Source organism: Notolabrus celidotus, chromosome 11, assembly GCF_009762535.1.
Source record: "Notolabrus celidotus isolate fNotCel1 chromosome 11, fNotCel1.pri, whole genome shotgun sequence".
Lineage (NCBI taxonomy): Eukaryota > Metazoa > Chordata > Actinopteri > Labriformes > Labridae > Notolabrus > Notolabrus celidotus.
In genome coordinates, this window is record NC_048282.1 from 22782022 (window position 1) to 22804793 (window position 22772).

General features: G+C 38.9%; 1 protein-coding gene across 1 annotated transcript in view; it reads left to right on the forward strand.

Moving 5' to 3' along the window:
- Positions 1-8131: 8131 nt before the first annotated feature.
- LOC117822104 (fibulin-2-like) overlaps positions 8132-22772 on the forward strand; it is a 36505-nt gene continuing 21864 nt past the window's right edge. Inside the window, exons 1-2 of the mRNA XM_034696744.1 lie at positions 8132-8247; positions 11215-12655. Of these exons, the coding sequence (XP_034552635.1) occupies positions 11326-12655 (1330 nt within the window). The 5' untranslated portion in view covers positions 8132-8247; positions 11215-11325. The remainder of the gene's footprint in view (positions 8248-11214; positions 12656-22772) is intronic.

A 22772-nucleotide genomic window follows, 5' to 3' on the forward strand; every position in this document is an offset into this window, starting at 1 on the left:
GTCACAGGTCGGTGTGGGGGGGATGACGCGGTTTCTTAAAGATACAGTGTGTAATTGTTTCCACCAAGAAATAAATTGAATTAAAATTAATTGTATTACATTAAATTCACCACAAACACAATAACTGTTTTCCTTCTTCTTATTCATTTATTCTATTTTATTTCTTTTTTATATATTAGTATTTTTATAACCTATATATATATATATATATATAATATTTTTTTTATTGTTACTATTTATTTGATTTTTAATGTGTGGATGTAAGATGTGCTTAGTCCTCTATGTCTTTCTTAATGCATCTGGGATTTTTGTGTGTTTGTTCTGTATTGTATTTATACACATTTACAGAATAGAATAAAATAGAATAGAATAGAATAGAATGTACTTTATTCATCCCCAAGGGTGAAATTCAGGATGTGAAAGATATGAATATGATATATGTGAAGATATGTGTATTAATGTTTATAAATGTATGTCTAAAGTTGTTGAAAATCAATAAAAACAATTTTGGGAGAAAAAAAAAACACCACAAACTTAAACCCATCGCTTTTGGATTGTTGAACAGAACAGAAAACTAACTCAAACTTGGATTTTTAGGATCCAATTGTGTGTGTGTGCCTTTTGGTGAAATAATTTCTAATATTACACCCTTCTCCCTTACCTTATATCAGAGGTTCTGAAACTTTTCAGCCCATGACCCCCAAAAGACTTGTGACCCCTATGTCCCTAGAAATGTTTACAGTATTTCTCAATTGCTAAAACACATTTCTTGACATCCACCACGCTTTTCTCAACACTATAAGCACCAAACCCAATTTTCAAACTACATTCACCAAACCTCTGACTCTTCCGGCAGTCATTACACACTATATCAAAAAATTGAAAACACAATGCTCAGGACATGAAGCTGTAGAAATCATTTTTATTGTTCACAGGAGGCTAAATTAATTTTGAAATTTTTTTTTACCTGTACATAGTAAAAATAAAGTGACAACAAATATAATTGAGAAGAACATGGTCTATCACAGTAGCTTGTATTTCATCAGAAGTTACTGTTCTTTGTCTTTCCTGATTTCGCTCCCCTCTTCTTCCTCGACCACCTCTTACGCTTCACTCTTCCTCTGCCTCTCAGATAACTTCTGTTCATTGTAAAACCTTTAACAACCAGTGCTCTCTAAACTGGACTTATATTGGTTTCCTCACATCATGAACCACAAGTGTGATCAGTTTTGAATGGTTGTGTTTAAGCTGTGACACCTGTGCTTCAAATGTGTTGAACTCTTGCTACCTGTGCTTACCATTATGCAACACAAGTGCATCACAGTGCTAAATGTGTTTTAATGAGTGAGAATGTGTTTGCAAGTTGTGTCTAACAGGTGAAAAGTGACTGATTCAATTTGATTCAGACAATAGGGTTTAGTGTTTTAGCAATTGAAAAATACTGCTTTCGTTAATTAACTGTGATCTAAACTTAACCTGAGGAGTCATCTGGCAACAAAAAAATTGTGAAACTAATGAAAAAAGAATTGTATTTGAAGGTTTTAATTCAAATTTGATTACTGTTGTTGATATTTTTACAAAAATGGGTAATTACATTCATTCTGTTTAATTTACGTACAGGTATTCTTTTTATTTTTATTTGTTTTGAAAGGTGATATATAAATAAAGTTATAATTATAATTATAATTATAATTATTATTGTTATTATTATTATTATTATTATTATTATTATTATTATTATTATTATCATTATTATTATTATTATCTAGATTACCAAAAATAATTCTGGTAGACAGCCCGAACCCCCCGAGGGGTCCCAACCCTCCACTTTGGGAACCCCTGCCTTATATAGTGATGGCAAAACTTTGAGCACATTAAGGCCAATCACTATGTGCACTATATTTAAAGTTTGCCCTAAAGGACTATACATTTACTTGATCTCAGGCTTTGGTCTTGTGAAATCTAGTTAGTGATTTACTTATCAGGGCATCTAAGTGCAATCCTATTGGAGACTCTGACCATGTACAATAAAATGAAGTCATAAACACACAAATAAAAGTTACCTGTCCTTACACTAGAGAAATAACTTCACTGCAGGGTGCTGACGAACTCTTATGTGCATGACCTTGAGAGGTTGGTTGATAAAAGTAACCAGTCCGTATGCCTTATTATCCTTATTCTGTTTTTTAAACTGTAACTTAATATAAAGCTAAAAGCTGAGGCATGTCTGTTTGACAATCATCCTGAATTGTATCTGTTGGGTGAATCCAGAGTTTGACTTTCTTGGCTTTTAAGATTATCTCAAAATGTGCAGTGCTCCACTTCTCACCTCTAGGTGTCACTGACTGCTATCTGTATATTATTCTCACCCAGGCATGACTGACATCAACAACTAAGGGTTGCATTTATTATTTAATATAAGGGTATGAATAGGGAAATCAATGCCCTTCAGCTAATTCAATATTCAACAAATGCAGAGTGGTTGAAAAGACTGTGGCTGAAAAAGAACTCCATGGCAACATGTTTGAAAGTAAAACACTGCAGCAAACTCAAAGGACATCTTAAACTCTAAGAACATTAAAACCCTGCTTTAGCTGCAGTTCCTACGTTAGGTTTTATCTTCATACCCTTCATATTCATATTCATATTCATGGTCAGTCCATGTTTGATTGATGTGAATGATGTAATGTCTGGGAACATGGGAAATAATACTTGAGTGTCACTCTTTGTCTGTAGTACTGCACATGTTGGCTCATGTCTAGACAACATTCACAGAGTGAAGTACCAGACTGATCCTCTTCAACTCTATTTGAAATGTAGAGTTGTTGTTGAATACATTTGTATAAAATCAGTCAGCAGATAGACATAAAGCCACCTTTAATTATGCTTGATGAGACAAGTTCTCAAATGTTTAAAGATATAGGCCTATATATTTTTTGTACTTTGAGCCTGTCTTCACTGAGTTAAATGGTCATCACCTTTAAAGGTTGCTGTCTGCAGTTCATAAGTCAACAATCATTCCCTAAAGTTGTCCTATCAGATTCTATGTGTTGTGTTGCCACTACCAACCTCTTTATTGACAATCGTTCTTGCATGATTCAACACATCTTAGACAATCAAAGTGTTCTATTCCTCCATAGGCTCAGCTAATGCAGCACCACACAGATGTTGCACATAAAATACGTTCCTATGTCACAAATAGCTGCAGCTGCTCTGCAATTCTAGTCTGGTGTCTCCTCATCTGGCATGCATCAACAGTCACATCCTTCCTGGTGTGAAGTCAGGAACTTTTCTTGGCCACCGTGCTTGGCTTGGTGCAAACAAGTGGGTGCAGAAGGCCATAGCACTTACTTTAAACGCTTACTCAATGGCAATGCTCTCAAACTACAGCTTAGCGTTCCCCCGAGAGGTAACAGGCTTTGGAGGGGTCCCTGCTTCAAATAGTTTGGCAAGTACACAGCTTAAAGGTCCCATGGGTGTGTGGCTCAGTAAAAACTGCTGTAGGTAGGCATAATAAAAAGTGTTACTATCCAGTGAAATCAGTCTTTGCCTAAGGGAGATACCTTAAATGCTCCAAAGAAGGTAGAAAAGGACAAGGTAGTGGGCTTAGCTCAAATGATTATCACAGTACAACTGTGTCTGTGTGTGTGTGTGTGTGTGTGTGTGTGTGTGTGTGTGTGTGTGTGTGTGTGCGCGCGCGCGTGCGTACGTGCATATGTGTGATACAGACTACTAATGTCCTGAAGGTCTTTACTCTGCAGTTTTCTCTGCAATCTGGTGAACTTTGTTGGGTGATGTCTTTACTAGCTATAATGAAAGGTACTAAAAATGATTAAAGATCCACAATTCTCTTGAGAGGTAGTATATCTTTTCACTTTCAGATTAAATTGGGCTACATCATGTAAAATGGCACATTCCTACAAATGTCTTCAAAGTATTAACACCATCTTTCAAATTCCCTTGCCATTTCCATGTTCTATTCATGAGGTTGATAGAGCTGAGTGGCTTTGTATTTGCAGCTTTATGCATCCATGGTCATGGACAATGGAGGTGTAATCTAGTAGAATTCCCACCATATGCGCCACGTTTGAAGTAGACAAAGTATTCACAATTTAAGTTAATTTATCTATCTTTTAAATTAACTCTCAGAAAAACAATATAACAACTTGTCATGTTAACACCACACCACATTTGGTTGCCTTCAATGTTCAAGGGAGTAGTGAAACTGATTTAAACATTTCTCTATTTTATAGCTCAGCCAGAAGCTGTCTGCAGCAGACCTGCTTTTTACTACACCCTGGAAAGCCTTTACAAGACACAGGTGGGGAGTCACTTTCACTGCTTTACATTTGGGTCTTAATTTCCCCTGGTGTAGCCCCCTGCAGAGCCACAGCGGCCTGTCGTTGCTGGTTTACTTTAAAGACTTCCTCTTTTTATTTGTCCTTATAGACCAGCAGCAGAGTGTTGATAGAAAACATTAGACCACAAAAGTTAAAAGAAATGTAAGAGTGTAATATTTCTGGTCATTAACCTCGAGAAAAAGAAACACCTTTAGTGGAATTTGAATGTTTCTTGTAGTTATTTTATGATCATATGGCTCTGTTGGAGACAGTCTTAAATAACTCTGACAAAATACTGTAATGTAGAAATGCTTCAGGATGATCAAATTCTTGTAAAACGCACAGATAATGGACTGAGGGGTACAGTACGTCCTTCTTAACCAACCTAGGCTCTACCTGCGTATATTCAACTTTTAAATGGTGGTAGGTATAAGCCAGAAAAGGCTGGTTCATGTATTTAAAGATGGTTAAGCTATATACGCACTGTGTGGCACCATGTTGTGTACGAAACATCATCAGGGCTCCTTCATTTTTGTTGTATTGTACTATATTGTACTATATAGTATGTTGCTGTTTTTTGGGCTGCAGCGTGGGTGAATAGCCCCAAAACAATTTCCCCACCTTGTGCGATAATAAAGTTAGTCTTGAATCTTGAGCCTTGAACCTCTTTGTTCTAACAAAGGTTAAAACAAACACTGTGAGGCTCAATCCACCTGTTTAAACAAAAGCAGAAAATCAGGACAATGTATCAGACAATAGATAGATAACATCAACGACTGCAGCGTAAAGGAGGCCCAAATAGACAATGATGTCACCTTCATTGGCATCAGTTTTAATGAAAACTCGAAAGACTATCACAGCTATGCTATCATGAAACAAGCTGAGGCAAGAATGACTTCACTCAGCGGGGAGAACAAATAATAAACACAGTGTATTAAACTTTAAACTTTAAACTTTAATTCAATATTCAATGTGAAGCTGAGAAAGTGCCCATTAGGTATGTTGTTCTGAGGCAGGGTTGCAGTCAGTGGGCTTTGGCAATTAGTAGTGGCATAAAGTCACCACTCAAACATGCATGAATGAGAAATTACAACAGTGTGGGGTGCAATTACCTCTCCCAAATCAGTGCGTGTCAGATGACATTATCTGGCAGGCGGAGGGCCATTACTGAACTGAGGGGTTTCTGGCCCCAGCAGAGTGAGGAGAGGTCAACTACTGTGGGGGGAACAGACCATGTGGTCCTGTTATATGACATGTGGACGTCTCTTTGGAGTCAGTGATGTCCTAAAACTTCAAAGCATCAAAGATTTTATTAGAGGGCTGATTTAATTTTACTTAAAAGGATATTGAAAGTGTGAATTCTCTCCAAAAAGAGTTGGGTTTAGCTGCTGAAGTCACAGCTTTACTATGTAATGCTGTGTATTACGACAGATATGTCACCCCATGTGATCATGGGTGATGTGCGTTATGTAATGTGAGTCATTTGAAGAACATCTGTGGAAGAAAGGCGCATTTAATTTAATTTCCTTTGATATTTTTTTTTACTTGCTGAGGGTCAGCAGTGTATGGGTTTTGCTGGGTTGTGTTTTTAGCTTCAGAGCAGCATGTCAGGACTGCTCAGCAGAGGGACATCAGCCTCCCTGCAGGGTTTAGCCAGCTCCAGAGCCAATTAACTCATTTTGCTGGGTTATGATGATCATTTGAGTGGGCTAATTGTGAGATGTGAGATACACACCATGTACGGATCTACATCATGAATAAATCTCCTGTAGGGGGATTACAAAGACTTCAACTCGTAAAATCATTGCAGCTCTTATTAGTATCAAATTGGTTTCATTCATGATAGATGAAGACATTTTTAAAGAATAATTGGTCTTCAATCAAGTTCTTGGAGAGTCATGGATTTCCACATTGGTCTGCTTGTGCTTTTATGTTTTGTTAGACTGCATGCCAGTCACATGCAGTTTTTAAAGCTGAATGATGTATAAAAAAAAGATCTGAAATATCATTTAAATTTGCAAAAGTATTTTTGGTAGTCTCCATTGTGTTTGAGTTGTGCAGCCACGCATGCATTTGATCATAAGGACAGAGAAAACTAATAATGGGGCCACTGACTCATCTCTGTCATTGATTAGTCAAGGGAGACCCCAGAAACAAAGTGACCAATGGGGCTTTGAGCCCTTTGTGCCCTGTGTCCCTGTCTGATCAGTCTATCCATCCACTAAGTTAGCCTTTGTCTACACTTACTTTCCCTTTTGACCCTTAAGACCAAACATAAAGTAAGCTGGAGACATTTGAAATGATATATTTCACTAACTGACCCCTGTACCCCAATTACAGCTGTAATACAGTTAACCTCTTCTAACAGCTCTGTATCTTGGATGTCATGTGTCAAGTGTCTAATGATGCTTGTATGGGCTCCATTTAGCTTGTTGTCATCTGTAAGGGTTTACAGAGCACTAGTCAGTAACTTGGTATCTAATAGGAAGCTGTGTGTTTAAACATAACTGATGTTAAACAGAAGTTACGCACAAACGAAAACAGAGTATTTCTTTATATATCCTGCAGACTTGAAGCATAGCACTCCAGAGTACACAATTTAATTGGCAGCTTTGTATGGTCTTTTTATGTTTTTAAGTTTAATTTTTTATTTTTCTCTGCTCTCTCTCTACATTATTTATGTACCTCTGTATGTGTATGTGTATGCATACATATGAATGTGTGTGCATATGTGTTTGTATGTATATACACTACCGGTCAAAAGTTTGGAAACACCTTCTCATTCAACGGTTGTTGTTTATTTTTAATTATTTGAAACACTGTAGATTAATACTGAAGACATCAAAACTATTAAAGAACATATGTGGACTTATTTAATTAACAAAAAAGTGTTAAACACACCAGAATATGTTTCATATTTTAGATTCTGTAAAGTAACCCCCTTTTTCCTTCATGGCAGCTTTGCTCACTCTTGGTGTTCTCTCAGCCTGCTTCATGAAGTGGTCTCCTGGAATGGTTTCTAATTAACATGAGCCTTGTCAAGAGTTACTTTGTACAATGACTTGCCTTCCTTATATGTTTGAGACCATCAGTTGTGTTGTTCAGAGGTAGGGTTAGTACACAATGGATAGCCCTTTTTGACTACTGTTGTAATCCATATTATGGCAAACCATATTATTTCATAGTTTTGATGTCTGCAGTATTGATCTACAATGTAAAAAATAATAAAAAAAATAAATAAAAACCATTGCATGAGAAGGTGTGTCCAAACTTTTGACCGGTAGTGTATATGTATTTCTATTTATTTATTTTATTACTTTTCTTCATTTATTTTGTCATTTAAAATTATTTTTCAACTAAAATTTTCTTCACGTGTTTTCTATTAATTTAGGTATCTGTTTATTTTATTCATTTTATTTTAATATTATATCAGCCCCTGTTTGATTGTATTTGTTTTGTCTTGTTGATACTTTTAATAAGTTACAAATAAAAAAAAAAAATAAAAAAAAAGAAGTTACGCACAAACGCATTCAAAGTACAAACAGTGAAAATGCAGATTCTTCAGTGTCATTGTAATACAATACACAATTAGGATAACTGTCCTAATAAACTTATCCCAGTCACTGGGCTACATCATTTTTCGGCAATGACAGCATACATTTCCACTGAAATCGCCTCATGTTCAGTCATTTCTCGTATTTTGGATCACGACAGCGTAAAACAACAGAAAAGGGAACATAACTCCTTTCGAAAGAGTTGGAAATAATTCTATGGAAGTTTTGTCCCGCCCTCCCAAAACAACGGGAGCGCTGAGCTCCAGCCTCCAGAGCCGGAGTGAGGGCACAGACTTCACGCAGCAGCCTCCTCCAGGAGCAGACCAGCAGCACCGCGAGGTCAGAGACGCAAGGTAAGCGGTGAGACTTTTGTGCGTAAAAATAGTCGATGTATCAGTGCATGAGGTGATTAACCGAACATTCAGCTTCCCATTTGACGGGTTCCAATGAGCAACAAGTATGAGCAGAGGGAAACAAGTGTTAACTCAGATCAGTAATGTCAGGTTTTGAGTCTGTGTGATTTAAGAGGCTGTTTGTAACACGAAGTTGTCTTAGCTTGTTCAACCAGCAAACAGACATAATGTAGTGGTTTTACCACCACAGATAAGTCCTTGTCTTACAGCAAAGTGTTCACTTTAACATTACCCCCTTATGTCTTTAATTCATAAGCTGTCATTGAACACCTCATGAATCCTGTTTGCAGGTCAAAGTTAGCAAAAGGATAAAGGTCATTTTTTTGACTACTGGGAAAATTCTGTTTGAAATTCTCAGTAGGACATTCCCTGAACTGATAGCTGAACAAACAACTCAGCAGATTCACACACAGAAGCCCAAGCAGGGTCTTGAAAGGGACAAGAAGCTGAGCTTCATCTTCAGTCCATCAAATTTTCTTTGCAGGTGGCCTGTTTTCTGTGTTTGTAGACAAACAGAGTTGTTTTTGTTGTTGTTCTGAATGCTTAGTTACACACAGTCGTGGGGCCATATGCCAGTTATAGTCTGCAAGATCTGGTAAAAAGATTTGTTACCAGCAGCACACAAAGACAATATTGATTCTGAGGATGGAGCTGTAGAGAAATGTGTGTTGTTCTGGGAGAAGACAGAAACACTGATGTAATGTTGATTTTGATGACCCAAAGATCATTTTGAAGGCTTCAACATAAATATCTTATTACCTCTAGGTAGTTGTCTGTATAGGCGTTTTTCAACCGCAGGAACTTTATCCTGGAACTAGGGACTTAACCCCTGAACTACGTGTGTTTCGACCAGAGGAATCAGGGTCTAAATTTAGTTCAGGGGTAGTTAATCCCCCTCCAAAAAAAGCCCCTGCTTGGGGGGTAGTACTTTTCAAAGGTCCCGGGACTTTCGGGTGCTGGGCCTGCAATGCAGAACGTGTCTGATTGGTAGATTAACCGCAGTGTTTTTATTCTGCCCGCCGTCCACAATAATGCATCCGGCTGAAAGTCGGCAATTAACAGGGTCGCTGTTTAAACCAAAACACCGGCCAATCTCTGCCACGGCTTTTTGAATTAAAAGTGATTTTAAAACCGTGTTGAAACGTCTTTGCTAATCGCGCTTACCTCCTCTCACGTGTTGATTCATTGAATCCATCTGTGATTAGATATAAAGCAACGCCAGCTGAGTCTCTTCGATGCTAACAGGCTAACTATTGTGTTGCTCATAATGATAACTGCCTGTCCGTTTGCTTCAATGGTGTCATCTGTGATGAAGGGCATTCATCTTTGTTTTACTGCCCTCTACTGGTCTGGTGATGTAGTGCATTTACTTTTTTTTGTCTCCATATGTCATTGGCCTGATTTGCACAATCTACCTGGGACATCAGCCTGCGGTCGAAACGCAGACAACAGTGGGGGAACAGGAACCTTTTAGTTCAGGGTAAAGTGGTTCTGGGGGCTAAAAGACCCTGGAACTCTTGCTCGAAATGCACCTTGTGTGTAGCTCAGTCAGCATACAAGCCAGACTAAGATTTCCAAACATGAGTGCACAAGCAGATACACTTGCAATGAGCAGGTTCCCACGTCTCATTATTTTCGCACACAATCCAGTGTTATAAATTATGCCTAGTCTGTTTCTACTGAGGGCAAAGTTATCTGTCAATGTTTGCTATCCCTTGCTGCCCCTTTTATTTGGTGGGAATTCACTCCAAGGACATGTAGTTTTGGAAAAATGTGATAAGGAAATAGGTTGTGAAAGGGCACAACAAAAAACATTACAGCAGAAAAACAAGTTAATTATAAACAAAGAATATTTTTTCAAATCTGTCTCCCATTCTGAGCCCTTTTTTTTTTCAAAAGCATGAAATGTCACTTAAGTCTCTTGGGCTTGGCACAAATGCAAGAAGGGAGGAATAACAGGAACAGTGAAATAGAAAACACCTGGTTTTCAATATGTTCTCTGATTTGGAGTCACATCACTTACTCACAGGATCGAGTCAGTCATATTCTGATTTCATGGTGCCATGCTGTCTCTGAAGAATATCAACTTATTTTCTACAATTCTCATTCAGGACAATAGGTCATATTTTTGCTTCATAAGATTCTGGTGGTTTGCACTTTAAGTCATGTCATCCCTGCAAAAGGGTGGTTTGCTGATACAGTTCATGCTCCCACAGTTATCACAGGCAGAAATTAATTATAGGCTGACGCGACTGTACAGTATTTGCACTAAATCTCCATCACCAACAGCATAATTTTTTAACTCAGATAAGAACTAAGGCAATGCAAACTGCAACATTGCCACAAAAGGGAGGTTTTGTGATTTCAGTGTTTATTTTTCCATAACTGAGTATTTCTGTTACTTATCATTGTACTTTTTTCCAAAGTCAACCCTCCCTTTGGCAAAATTTCCATGTGCAATCAAATATAGACCCCAGCTTTCCAATCCCGCAGTGCAAAAAGAGTAGGGATGGAAACATTATACACTTGGCAGGTAGTCATATTAAGCAGACAGGTTTTAAAATGGAAATATTTTATTTTAACTGTGCAAACAAACCAAAAGTAACACCTACACGACATACTTTACTGTTGATGTTTATACTGTTTAAACTATTATTTATATAATTTTTTCTATTTCTATAAAGCTTTATAATTTATCCTATTGTACATTTTATACAGTTTATTTGTGTATATTTTTAGAGTTATAAGTTTAATTCTATTTTTAATTTTCTTTTTTAGACATCTGGAGGACTGCTCCGTACAAATTTCACGGTTAAAGACAATAAAGATATCTTATTTTATCTTATCTATGGATTTGAATGCTGGACAGCTATTGTGACTTAAAATTAAACCTTTTTATTTCCGCAGGCTAAAAGACAACTCTATTTTTATCACCTGGAATACAGTCTAGCCTGAAGAGACTTTTATTTTGAAGAGCTGATTTGAGACTTTAATTTTTAAACACTTTTTTAAAGCAAAATGGACTCTCAGAAGGCATTATTAGTTTTATGTTGCATATTTTTGTGCATGGACACCTGTATGAGCCAGAGAGACTGCACAGGTGTGGACTGTCCTCCTCAGCACACCTGCATTGAGTCTGCTTTAGAAAAAGGCGCCTGCTGTCCCACCTGTACACAAAAGGGCTGCACCTGTGAGGGTTACCAGTACTATGACTGCATCCAAGCAGGCTTCAAGAGAGGGAAAGTCCCAGAAGGGGAGTCTTACTTTGTGGATTTTGGAAGCACTGAATGCTCCTGTCCCCAGGGAGGGGGGAATATTAGCTGCCGCTTTATCCCCTGCCCTGAAATTTCCCCCAACTGCATTGATATTGCACAACCTGCTGATGGATGTCCTCAATGTAGACGAATCGGCTGTGCTCATGGCAACAAGAAGTATGAGGCGGGAAACTCGTTTCACTTGAATAAATGCCAGGTTTGCCACTGCCCACATGAAGGTGGAAGGTTAATGTGCTCACCTGTCCCCGGCTGTGACCGCCGCAGTTCTAAACCTGTGCGGGTTACGACCACTGAGAACAACAGCCCTTTGAGAGACATTAACAGCCGTCATGACAGGCAACAAACGACTCCTGTCAGACCATTTTCTAAACTGGCACTAGGAAACACTCTACCACTGTACAAGCAGGACCCACCCAGTTCTGGCAGAGGGGATTATGACTACACTCTGGCACGGCCAACGTCTTCCACTGTCCAGGATTTGGCCCAACCACTGGAATCTACTACAGCACCACCAGCTTACCCAGAGTCAAGCTCCACTTCCTCCAGCTCCCATGATTACAGGAGACAGGAGCTGAGGGAAACACAGAAAAGCCCTCATCAAGAGAGGAGCAGTGAAGCTGAGGACACACATTACACAGATCCAACCACTACGGGGGCTCAGAGTGAAACATCAACAACATTAACCACAACAGCTGAGGTGACCATGGAGAACCAAAAGGAAGTTGCTGAGAGGACCATACGACATAACAGTGAGAGGAACACTTTAAGAGACACAGCACACTCAACCCGTGCTAACAAAGGAGCCAGACACTCAGGCCATCACAAACATAATCAAGGCAGTCGCTCTGGGAGTCATGGTGGGTCCCGTTCTGCTGGCCATAAAGAGCAAGAGAAAGTGCTTTCAGAGGGCAGACAGCCACCCAGTGGAGGGGAGCAGGGATCGAACCCAATGATACAGTTCAGCCCCACTGACAGAGCTCCGGTCAGGATGAAAGAGGACAGAGAGCAGCCTCAAAGACAACCCCAAACCCTGCACAACTACCACTCTCAGGACGCAGAGGAAGACGCTGAATGTAAGTCACATCTTTCTTTTTTAAAAGTTATATTTTGGTGCATTTTTGCCTTTATTTTATAGGACAGCTGAAGAGATACAGGAAATGTGGGGAATAGAGAATGGGGGAGGACATGCAGTGAGTGGATGAGGCTGGAATCGAACCTGATCCTCTGGTGCCTTTTGGTTTTCAGGCTTGTTTTGTCTTAATTTGAAAGATAGGACAGTGGATAGAGTTTGAAACTAGAAAGCAAGAGCAAAGAATTACGTGTCAAACTGCTGTGGGTTGGAATTGAGCCTGTGCCACCTGCTTCACAGCACACCCCATGTACAGAGGACTATATCTTCCGTGCGATCTAACCGCTTAGCCAAACTGGCACCTGTAAGTCAGCATATTTCAGAAGTTTTAAGTAGTTCTTATGTTTTATTAGTGAATTAACATCTATCATAATATCTTTAATGGAAGTAAGTGACTGGATTCAGCGGAATTGGTAAGTTTTTTTGAATTATTCAGTGTCAAAAAACAAACATAGAGGTGTGGTTATTTACAGCCTAAGAATGGGCCCTAATCACGGAGCGGCCATTTGATCAGCGTAGGTCAGATGCTGTTAAAATGTCATACTGCTTCGCTCCAGGATGTAAATTATAAACAACCTAACAGATTATAGTAACTTCAATGCATCTTGATATTAGGCTGTATAAATAATAGACGTAGTATCCCTGACGTCACCCATCTGTTTCTGAAGCGCTATTTTGAGTTCAGTCGGCGGCGGGAGCCATATTGCTGCTGTTGAGCGTATTAGAAAAATTTCACCCCCCTCACAGTGTGTGCTGATCGAGACATGAGCTATCCAGACTACACTCGTCTTTTGTACCAGGCTGTAAACATGTTTATTTCTGCTGTAAAGATTGTCTTTTTGGAATTGGTGTGTATGTGGTTTCCGGTACTTCCGGAGCCAGCCTCAAGCGGATCCTCGATGAACTGCAGTTTTTAGCACTTCCGCATTGGACTCATATTTTGAGACCGGAGGTTGCCGCTTGTTCTTGATTGATGAGCTACAGATTAGACAATGGTTATTAGGCCATATTTACAGTAACAGCAACATATTTGAAACCCATTATTAACAGCTAAGTACATTTAGCTACTTATAGCTAACATTTGCGTTTGCTAGGAAATGGGTCAATGTCAAAATTAAGCTACTGTTTGATTATTTTAGTCAATAATATCGGAAAGGCATATATTCCTACTAGTTAACGTCATTAGCTAACAATAGTGTTAGCTAGCAAGTGGCTGAATTTCAACGTTACTGTACAATGGTTTGATATGATGTTAATGGCAGGATGTTAATTTGTTAGCTAGGAAGTGGTTGAATGCTAACCTCAGATGTTTCCGATAGTAGCTAATGTGTTACCTTGACATTTAAACGGCACTTGAGCTTCCCACCCTAATCATAACATCAGAGGAAAGAAAGGCCACCATGTCAGTATGGTTTATTACAATGTTAGGCCATTTCTCTCTTCGAAGATCGTTTCCTTTTCTCATATCCTGCCTTGTGAGGTGGAATTCATAATCGCTCTATTCAATCTGGCAGTGGTCCAGGAAAAACAATCGTTCATGGAAAGTCTGTGTTCCCTAGATGGCATTTATCCACCTGAGTCACAAGACAACAATACGTAGTATGTACTCATTTTCATGCATTCAGGTTGAAGGAATCCAATATTTATTTCTCTAGAGGTTTGTAAATAGTGTAATACAAAGCCGGGCACATCATTTACATTATTATTCCTCCAATATATCTGATAAACCGTATAAGAGCAGCTGAAAATTGCGATTCATCTCCTTTATCCTCCTGTGAGAGTTCCCTCCTGCCTGTATTCTTCATGTGATTAGCAGTATGTTCTCAAACAGGTCATGTCCCCTTCAGGGCAAACAGGCCAGCCGACTGCAGAGGAGAGAGCAGGATGATGAAGTGATTACAGGCATGTGTAGAAAATGAGAAACAGTGCACTGGAGAATATTAGAAAAACACCATGTCTTATTCCAAAATGTGAAGTGAGGCTACATTAAATTAGAAATTAATATATTCTTAATTTAATACAATGCCATAAATAATCAAAATCTCTGTTGCTGTAGCTTAAAGGGATAAAATGATTTTATGCAGTCCCATAACTGTTAATGATTAATACACTTACAGCCGAAGAAAACCAAATTAGATCATAACCTCCCCATACATTATGGCTTTATCGCTCAGGGTAGTCTCTCTCTATCCCATATCCCCTATTAATCTAAAATATGAATGAGTGAAATGTATTAGCCTTGAAATATTATCCTTATAACCACGTCAGTGACTTCATACTAAAAAATGAAAAGTCTTTGAGGACTCTGAGATTTTGTTTGAGGGGTTTTGTCCAGTAAAATCCAGTATGGAGGTGTGCGGTTAACCTACTTTACAGGACTATGATTTCTGTCCAGACCTGTCAGGACTTTTCTTTCTTTTCAGCACCTGGCCCCCATCGGTATGTATAGTATAAGCTGAATGTGTGTGTGAGGTGCTTCTAGGGTTGCAAAATTCTGGGAATTTTCAAAGTTGGAAACTTTACATGGGAATAAACGGGAATAAACCAGGAATTTACTAAATTGAAAGTTGGCTCTTAATAGGGAATATAAATATAGTTGGGGAAAATATATTTAGCATAATCTTGACTAAAACAACCAGATTTCATGCAGGTACAGTTAAATATCTATGCTATTCCTCCATCACATGCACAGATGATTTCTAGAATCCTGCAGAGGCTAGGCTTGAGAAGCTTGAGGGAAGATGTTTTTTTATTTGCATGTTGAATGGGACTTTTTTGGAGGGAGAGCAGCTCTTTTCATGTAACATTTTGAATGGGACTTTGTTGGGATTGCATTTTTGTTAATTTTTAAATGGGTTGGGTCGGGGGGATGAGTAATATTTAACTCAACATTCATGATTTTATTCTTCAATGAAAGAATTGATTGTTCAATGAAATATTTAACACTTGATAAAGTTCTACTTACAAATAAATCTGTTTTAATTGTATTATTTTGGATGGATGTCTGCTTATAACAAAACAAATATTTATGCTTGGATATGATACCTTTCCATTAAATTACCCTCAATTCCCAGTTCATTGCCAGTTCATTCCCATAAATTCCCATGGAAAGTTTCCAATTTGGAATATTTCCAAAATCCCCCAGCTTAACTTCCCATGGAAATGTATCGTACATTTTCCACCCCTTTGCAACCCTAGGTGCTTCTGTGAGAGTGAGCTCCAGAGGTACCTGTCTGTTCACTGACTGGCATAAAGTTGGAAAATGTTGCTTGGTCATGGACATTTTGTTGCTGTTTGCTGTGTGTTATTCAGGGAAACTGCACAGTGAGGTCAAGTCTGGGTAAAATGTGAAACATTACGTGAATGCCAGAATGAAATCTTTCAAATATAGTCAGATATTTTCTTTGACTAACGTTCTCAAAGGTTTTCAAAACAGCCCATGACTGCATTAGGATGAAGTCCAAGCTATTTAGTTTTGAGTTGAAAATGGAATTTTTTTGTCCTTGGCGCAAGGAGCTAGAACTAACTGGTCTGGCCTCTTAAGATGGAATGACACCGGGAGGGTTCAGTGGTAGAGGTCACCGGACTGAGGGAAGATTTCCAGAGCAGAGACATGTTCAAGCACATACGGTAAAACCCGTCTGATAAGGAGCTTGACTAATGCCTGTTATCAATGGCATTAGAGAGAAAAAAGAGAAAGCATGCACAACAAGACTTCGACTATGTTTCACCTAACATAGATAAGCTTCCATTTGTAGTGGAACACAGACTGAGATTTTTTCTTTCCAGTTAATAACCCCTGCCTGTTTGCCCTCTATCTCTTCCCAACCAGACGTAGTGTGTGCTCAAAATTGGGGGATGGGATTGTTTGGGCTTTTTTGATGCCGGGCTGGACCTGGTATAGGATTTCTTTGGGGGTTGTACCTGTGAGCAGCATAATACCCATGTGATGAATGAGAGCACTGTTGTGGCTTGATTGCCAGACGCTGCTCACGGCTCCCACATGAGCCGCTGTGATTACCCGTCTCCCGTGAGGCCGCTGGTTTCCCAATCCTCCCAGTAATCACTCCATCTGAAGCACACCTCCACGTGTTCTCCTCTCAGTTACTTCCCTCCCTACTTCACCAAACACTGAGTACAATATTGCCCTGAACTGGAGGAGTTCTTGTTTTTTAATCAACAGCACTGTCACAACATGCTGCATATGGGAGTGGGCTGAGATGTATAATTTTCCTCAGGATGAGAGGGAGGGTGAATTCCAGAGCTGGACATGTGGGAGATTATTTCCTACTGTACCACCACTAGTGCTAAGATCAGAGATAGCTCACCCCGGTTAATCTGGGGTGCCTTCCAGGTCATATCCAGGAATTTGGCGTATTTCCCACTTGCAAACATGTCCTTACCGAGAAACCGCCTTAGCCTCATCCACTTGTTACTCGTGCTTACAAATTAAAGTAAACATCTGTTCCAAATGCAGGAAACCACTCATAAAAGAAACCCGCTGCATGGTGATAAATTGAAACTAAATAACAGATCTGCTTCTTGTACCCATCTGCTATTCAGTCATCAACATAGAAGCAGAGTGCAGCTGCAATCAGATGTTTTCAACAAACAAACAAAGCAAGCAGTTTCCTATAATCTCCTTTGCATATGAACAGAGTAAATCACAGTGAATTGATCTCTTTCAGGTCATATAAACTCAGGTCATATAAACTTTTTAAAGCACTCATTCATACACAGAGCAGTTCAAAGTGCTTTGCAGAGTTAAAAACAAAACACTGATGATGTTATAGTTACATTACAACCTAGAAATTCTACTTTGCAATCTCACAAACTTTGTTATTGTATGTATGTATTTATTGTATTGGATTTTTTTTCCTGGGGTGGAAGCTTCCTTAATGGACCTATGAAGGGATAGTTTTTTTTTTTAAGTGGGGTTGTATGAGGTACTTGTCAATAGTAAGCGTATTAGCCCCAGTGGATGCTGGTCAGTTGAGCCGCTTTGTTGAGAAACAGTACAGAGAACTGGAACAACAGCCAGGCTCTGTTCCCCTGCAGACAGAGTCAGTTCCTCCACCAAATCTAAGTATGGAAGTTTGGATGTATTTATTTCTCTTTCAAAGCCTGCAGATCCAAAGAGCTGATCAGTGATAAAAATAAACATGCTTTCTGATGGCAAAGTAAAGCACTGCAGAATTTCTAAATTGAGCACACACTTGCTCTCAGGTACTTTGGAGTTTGAGTCAGAGGCTGTTTTCGAAACCGCCTACTGTACTGACTTGGTCAAAATACAGTATGTAGTATGTGAAAAAGAGCAAAATCTGCAGTGTGCCAGAACTACCCGGATGTCGTACGATTCGGGAAAATTTCTCGGTATGCATCGGACCAATCAGCATCCTGCAGACCAGATCCAACAGAACAGTCATACTACATACTAAATTCACTATGCACTATGCACTATGCACTATGCAGTACGTACTGCATACTGCATTCACAGGTAGTATGTAGCTGGGGATTTTGAAAACAGACAGATTTTCTTAAATTGAGCTAAGTTACATTGAAGAGTTGACCATGTCTGTAGCAGTTGATAACCTTGCTTCTGTGCCGGTTCTCCGATTGGAGCTGGCCAACATCCTGTGGGAAATACACTTAATATCGACTAGTATGTCATACAACCACACTTCAAAAAAAGCGATCTATCCCTTTAATATGAAATGTAAGCTGCACATTAATGTACCATGGATTTAATGACTTCTAATGCAGAAATAAGTAACTTTTAATGGGATTTGTGGAACCCTGAAACCAGCCGGTGAGGTAATACTCTTTGCCTCTGTGTTATTTCTGTCCATCAGTTCCAGAATCAGGATTTAGATGAATTTCCTCTGGCAAGAAATGAGCAGATTTCCTGTGTTCTACTTTGTGAACGCACCTCAGAATACATAAGACATAATAAGAAGGCGACAGGAAACAGGTTCAGATTACAGGACTTTGGGAGGAAATCTGGTCAGAAGCGTGCAGGGGAATAAACTTAACTAGTTTGATATGCTAAAAAGGCTCTTTGAAGCTGATGTTGGATTACAGAAACTTTTCAGATCATCATGGGTGTGTGCATGCTTGGGTGAGTCAGGGACATGTGTACCATCTTCAGGAAACACAGGCTTGAAGTTGCACTAATCTTAAGCATCATCAGTGAGAAGTCCTTGCAGCATGTGTCTATGTGTTTCATCAGGTAAATTAACCACAAGGAGGTGTTATTTAATTAGAAGTTTCCATATGAAACCATCAAAGACTGAGGCAAGCCATGTGAGCTCACATCAACTAACTTTAACCCAGATTAAAACTACAAAAAGATGCATCACATGACTTCTGGTTCACAGCCTCGGGGAGATTAAGTTGTCAATAATTGAAACCTGATTTGGCCGTTTGAAAGATGAAGTCATGGTGACAGCAGGGGAGCCCTCCCTGTTATGTCACAACCAGCTGTTCTTGGAGAGTAATTATGAGTTTCAACAGACACGATATCTCTTCAAGAACTCGAGCTGGAGGTGAGAAGAACAGCGTCACTCCCTCCTTAGCTTAACACATGTCTGCACGCACTCATTCAAACACACACAAGCATGCTTTAAGCTTTCATCATCAATCATCCGACATGTTCATGTTTGTATGTCATGGACCCTTGGCATGTGCTGTTATCCACATCATCAGTAATGTTCTCTGCAGCCCACCTGTATTGTAAATCACTGCCAGGTCCAAAGAAGTGAAGACACATGAGCCCTGATCAGTGGCAGCTCACCGCTTTATGACACCTCCAAACATGTTCAGAGTTGCCCCCTTTTTGGTTGTTTTTCTTGCTCCATGTTTGCAGAGGGTGTGATGTCACCAGTTTTGGATTTGGACAAGAGCAAAGCATCTGGTGGTAGTTCTTCTAATGACCAGGCCTGGAACAGAGAGATGCTCCACCTTTAAAGTGTAGTTTTATACATCTCCATTTTGCAAGCCCAATAAATCAGTGTAGCTAATTATTGCACGGCTCTGAATGAAACAAGTTGTGATCTTGGCTTAATTAGAGGGTGTGTCAAGAGTCAAGGGGAGACCTGGTTCGACTATGATACAGCCCAGCTGAAGTAGTTTATCATTGTTACATCCCTAGCTGCTTTAGAAAAAATAAAGAAGAAGCAATCTCCCTCTTTTCATTTCACCCACTCAATCCTCAGTAAACATGATGTGGAACTGTATATATTAACTCTGCATACATCTCACATTCTCGCACTGCAAGTAATTCGTCACTTGCCAAGATTTGAATTCTTGGATTGAGACATGTTAGATGAATGACCTTGATTTTAGAGTTATTTACTTGTTTTTAATCTTTGTATGTATGGTTGAATCTTAAATTGATTATGAATATTTATTTTTTGTCTCAATCAGTCTGGGAATCTTAAATTGAGTGAATGACTGTTAAAATAAGCTACATTTGTTGTCTCACCCAAAGTCTCATCAAACTAAAACTTGTTTTAAGATTGAGTAACAACTTCAAGTTGCTTGATTTCAGAATAACACATAAGGCATCTATTCAAGACACAATTCAGCTTGTATGTTATTGACTGATCATAGTTCAGCTGTGCAAAATGATAATATATTTGTTTTGGTTTGGCTCTAAAGGTTTTTTTTTTTTATATTTTTAAGTATGCATCAACCCTGAGCCACTATTAACAGTGTTCTTGATGTTATATGTTGTTAATCCTGACATTTATTAAATGTTGCCTGTAATCCAGCTTGGTGTTGTTGTTTCTGTAGAAACATTTAAGAGGTATTATAACCTTTATTTATTAATTTTTTTAAGTTATGTTTTTGGGCTTTTTTTTGCCTTTATTTGATAACAGCTGAAGAGAGACAGGAAACGTGGGGAGTAGAGAGTGGGGGAAGACATGCAGGAAATGGTCGCAACCGGGAATCAAACCTGCGACCCCTGCGATGAGGACTGTAGCCTCTGTATGTGGGGCGCTTAGACCGCTAGGCCACCAACGCCCCATAACCTTTATTTAACCAGGAAATGCTCATTGAGATGAAAAATCTCTTTTCCAAGAGAGTCCTGGCCAAGATAGGCAGCAGCACAGTTACAGAGTTACAAATAGACAATACACAAATAGCAGACGCATACAACAGCTACAAAGCAAATACCTCCAGAAAAACAGCATGAGTTACATTTAAAGAAAACATCTGCAGACAGATGCATCAGCCTCCAAGCCATTTAAGGACCAGTATATTCTAAGAATAAAAACTGATTTAAAGATTTTAGTTTTAGTTTTAAGATGGATTAGGGTTTATTTTAAGATGAGCCAGCTTATATCAAGAAATAGCATAATCCTAGCTTTCTAATAGTGAGTCATTTTTTACTTAAATTGGTGTTGATTTTCTTGTCCCCAGGCCTTAATTTGCTCAAATTAAGTATATTAAATAAATAAATTAGATTTTCTTTGCTTATATTCAGTATATTTCACTTATAACTGAGCTGTAGAAAGTTTGTTTTCAAGTAGTTTGAGCTAAAAATCAGCATATTCTACGTATTTCAACCCTTTTTTAATACTTCTCAGAGCCTGCATATTTCTAGATTTAACAATCTAATTTTAAGATTTCTTATCAAGTAAAATTAGCTTGCTGCATGGACAGATCATTTCACTAGTTTTAAGAAATGTTCACCTTGAATTAAGCTTTTTTTACCCTATATTTAAGCTACCCTTTTTTACACTGAGAGGCACATGGAGAGAATTAGTGTAATGTTAAGAAAGAGTGAACTGATTCCACCTGGAGAAAATGAAAGGAATGAATAATTACGTCGCTGTCTTTTAATATACATTCACTCAGGTTCAAAGGGACTTCTTGTTTAACTGCATGGCTGGCACAGATTCTGTAGTTATGTATCAAAGAGTCACTGTGCCTGCAAGGTTTAGATTTTCTCATTTCCAAACCCTTAAATCATGCACGCTGCAGCAGTAGCCAGCTCTATCCTCAGTGTAATTGCTTTGGTCTTCTTATGTATAGGGAAGTCAAGGAGAGGTATTTGGACCAAAATAAAGTGGATGTGGAAGTTAAGACGCTGGAGTGACCTTGCAAACTTTAAGACGTCTGTGCTGAGCTTCATCTGTTTAGAAATGCAATAAGGTGTCTGCTCTGGCTTTCCTCTGTATGACCTACACACACATTAATGGCTTGGAACACAGTGGAACAAACCATGCTATGTGAGACCAATCAGTTCCAGATCAATCTATTTAAGAGGGTTACTATTGTGTCCTTTTAAGCTGATCTGGCATTGTGGCTTGAAGGATGGCAGTGTCACAAATTTTGTAGCAAATATGATGGATCCTCAATGAATTTTGAAAAACGTTCATGCTCCTGAAGGATGACCCCAAATGACTTCTGTGATACCCTGAATTTTCTATCAGCGCTACCAGATTCACATTTTTTGTTCTAGGGCAGTGTCTTGAAAACTACTGAATTGATTGTCTAACAATTTTGTACAGAGTCAAGATTCCCCCAGGGTGGATTATTACAAAAATTCACTTTGCCCCAAATTTGACTTTGACAGAATCTGTAAAACTAATGAAATTGGCATCAACCTCAGTTGTACTCTGTGGTGAGAGCTAATTGGCAAATGATTAGCGAAACTGAGGATAGAAGCAGCTACCTCCGGCGTTAATAAATGGAGCCAATGCTGAAGTGCAGAAACCTGTAGTTCCTAAAGAATCCACTTCGCTGGATCAAAAAGCCAATGAATCCTCTTGAGCCCATGTATTGCCATAACTGAGAGTTATGCATTATAAAGCACAGCTGATTTGATTGATTGGAAGGGATTGATTTGTCTGTCTCTATCCAGCTCATCACAGCAGATGTCTGCTCAAGAGTCTGATACTGCTCGAGGTTTCTACCTGTGAAAAATAAGCCTGTTCTTGCCTCTGTAACTGGCTAAATGCTACAAAGTGCTCTGCTAATGGTGGATTAAGATGGGATAAAACTGAATCTTACAATAGGATGAGATTGGATCTTATTTGATCTTGATGTTGGGT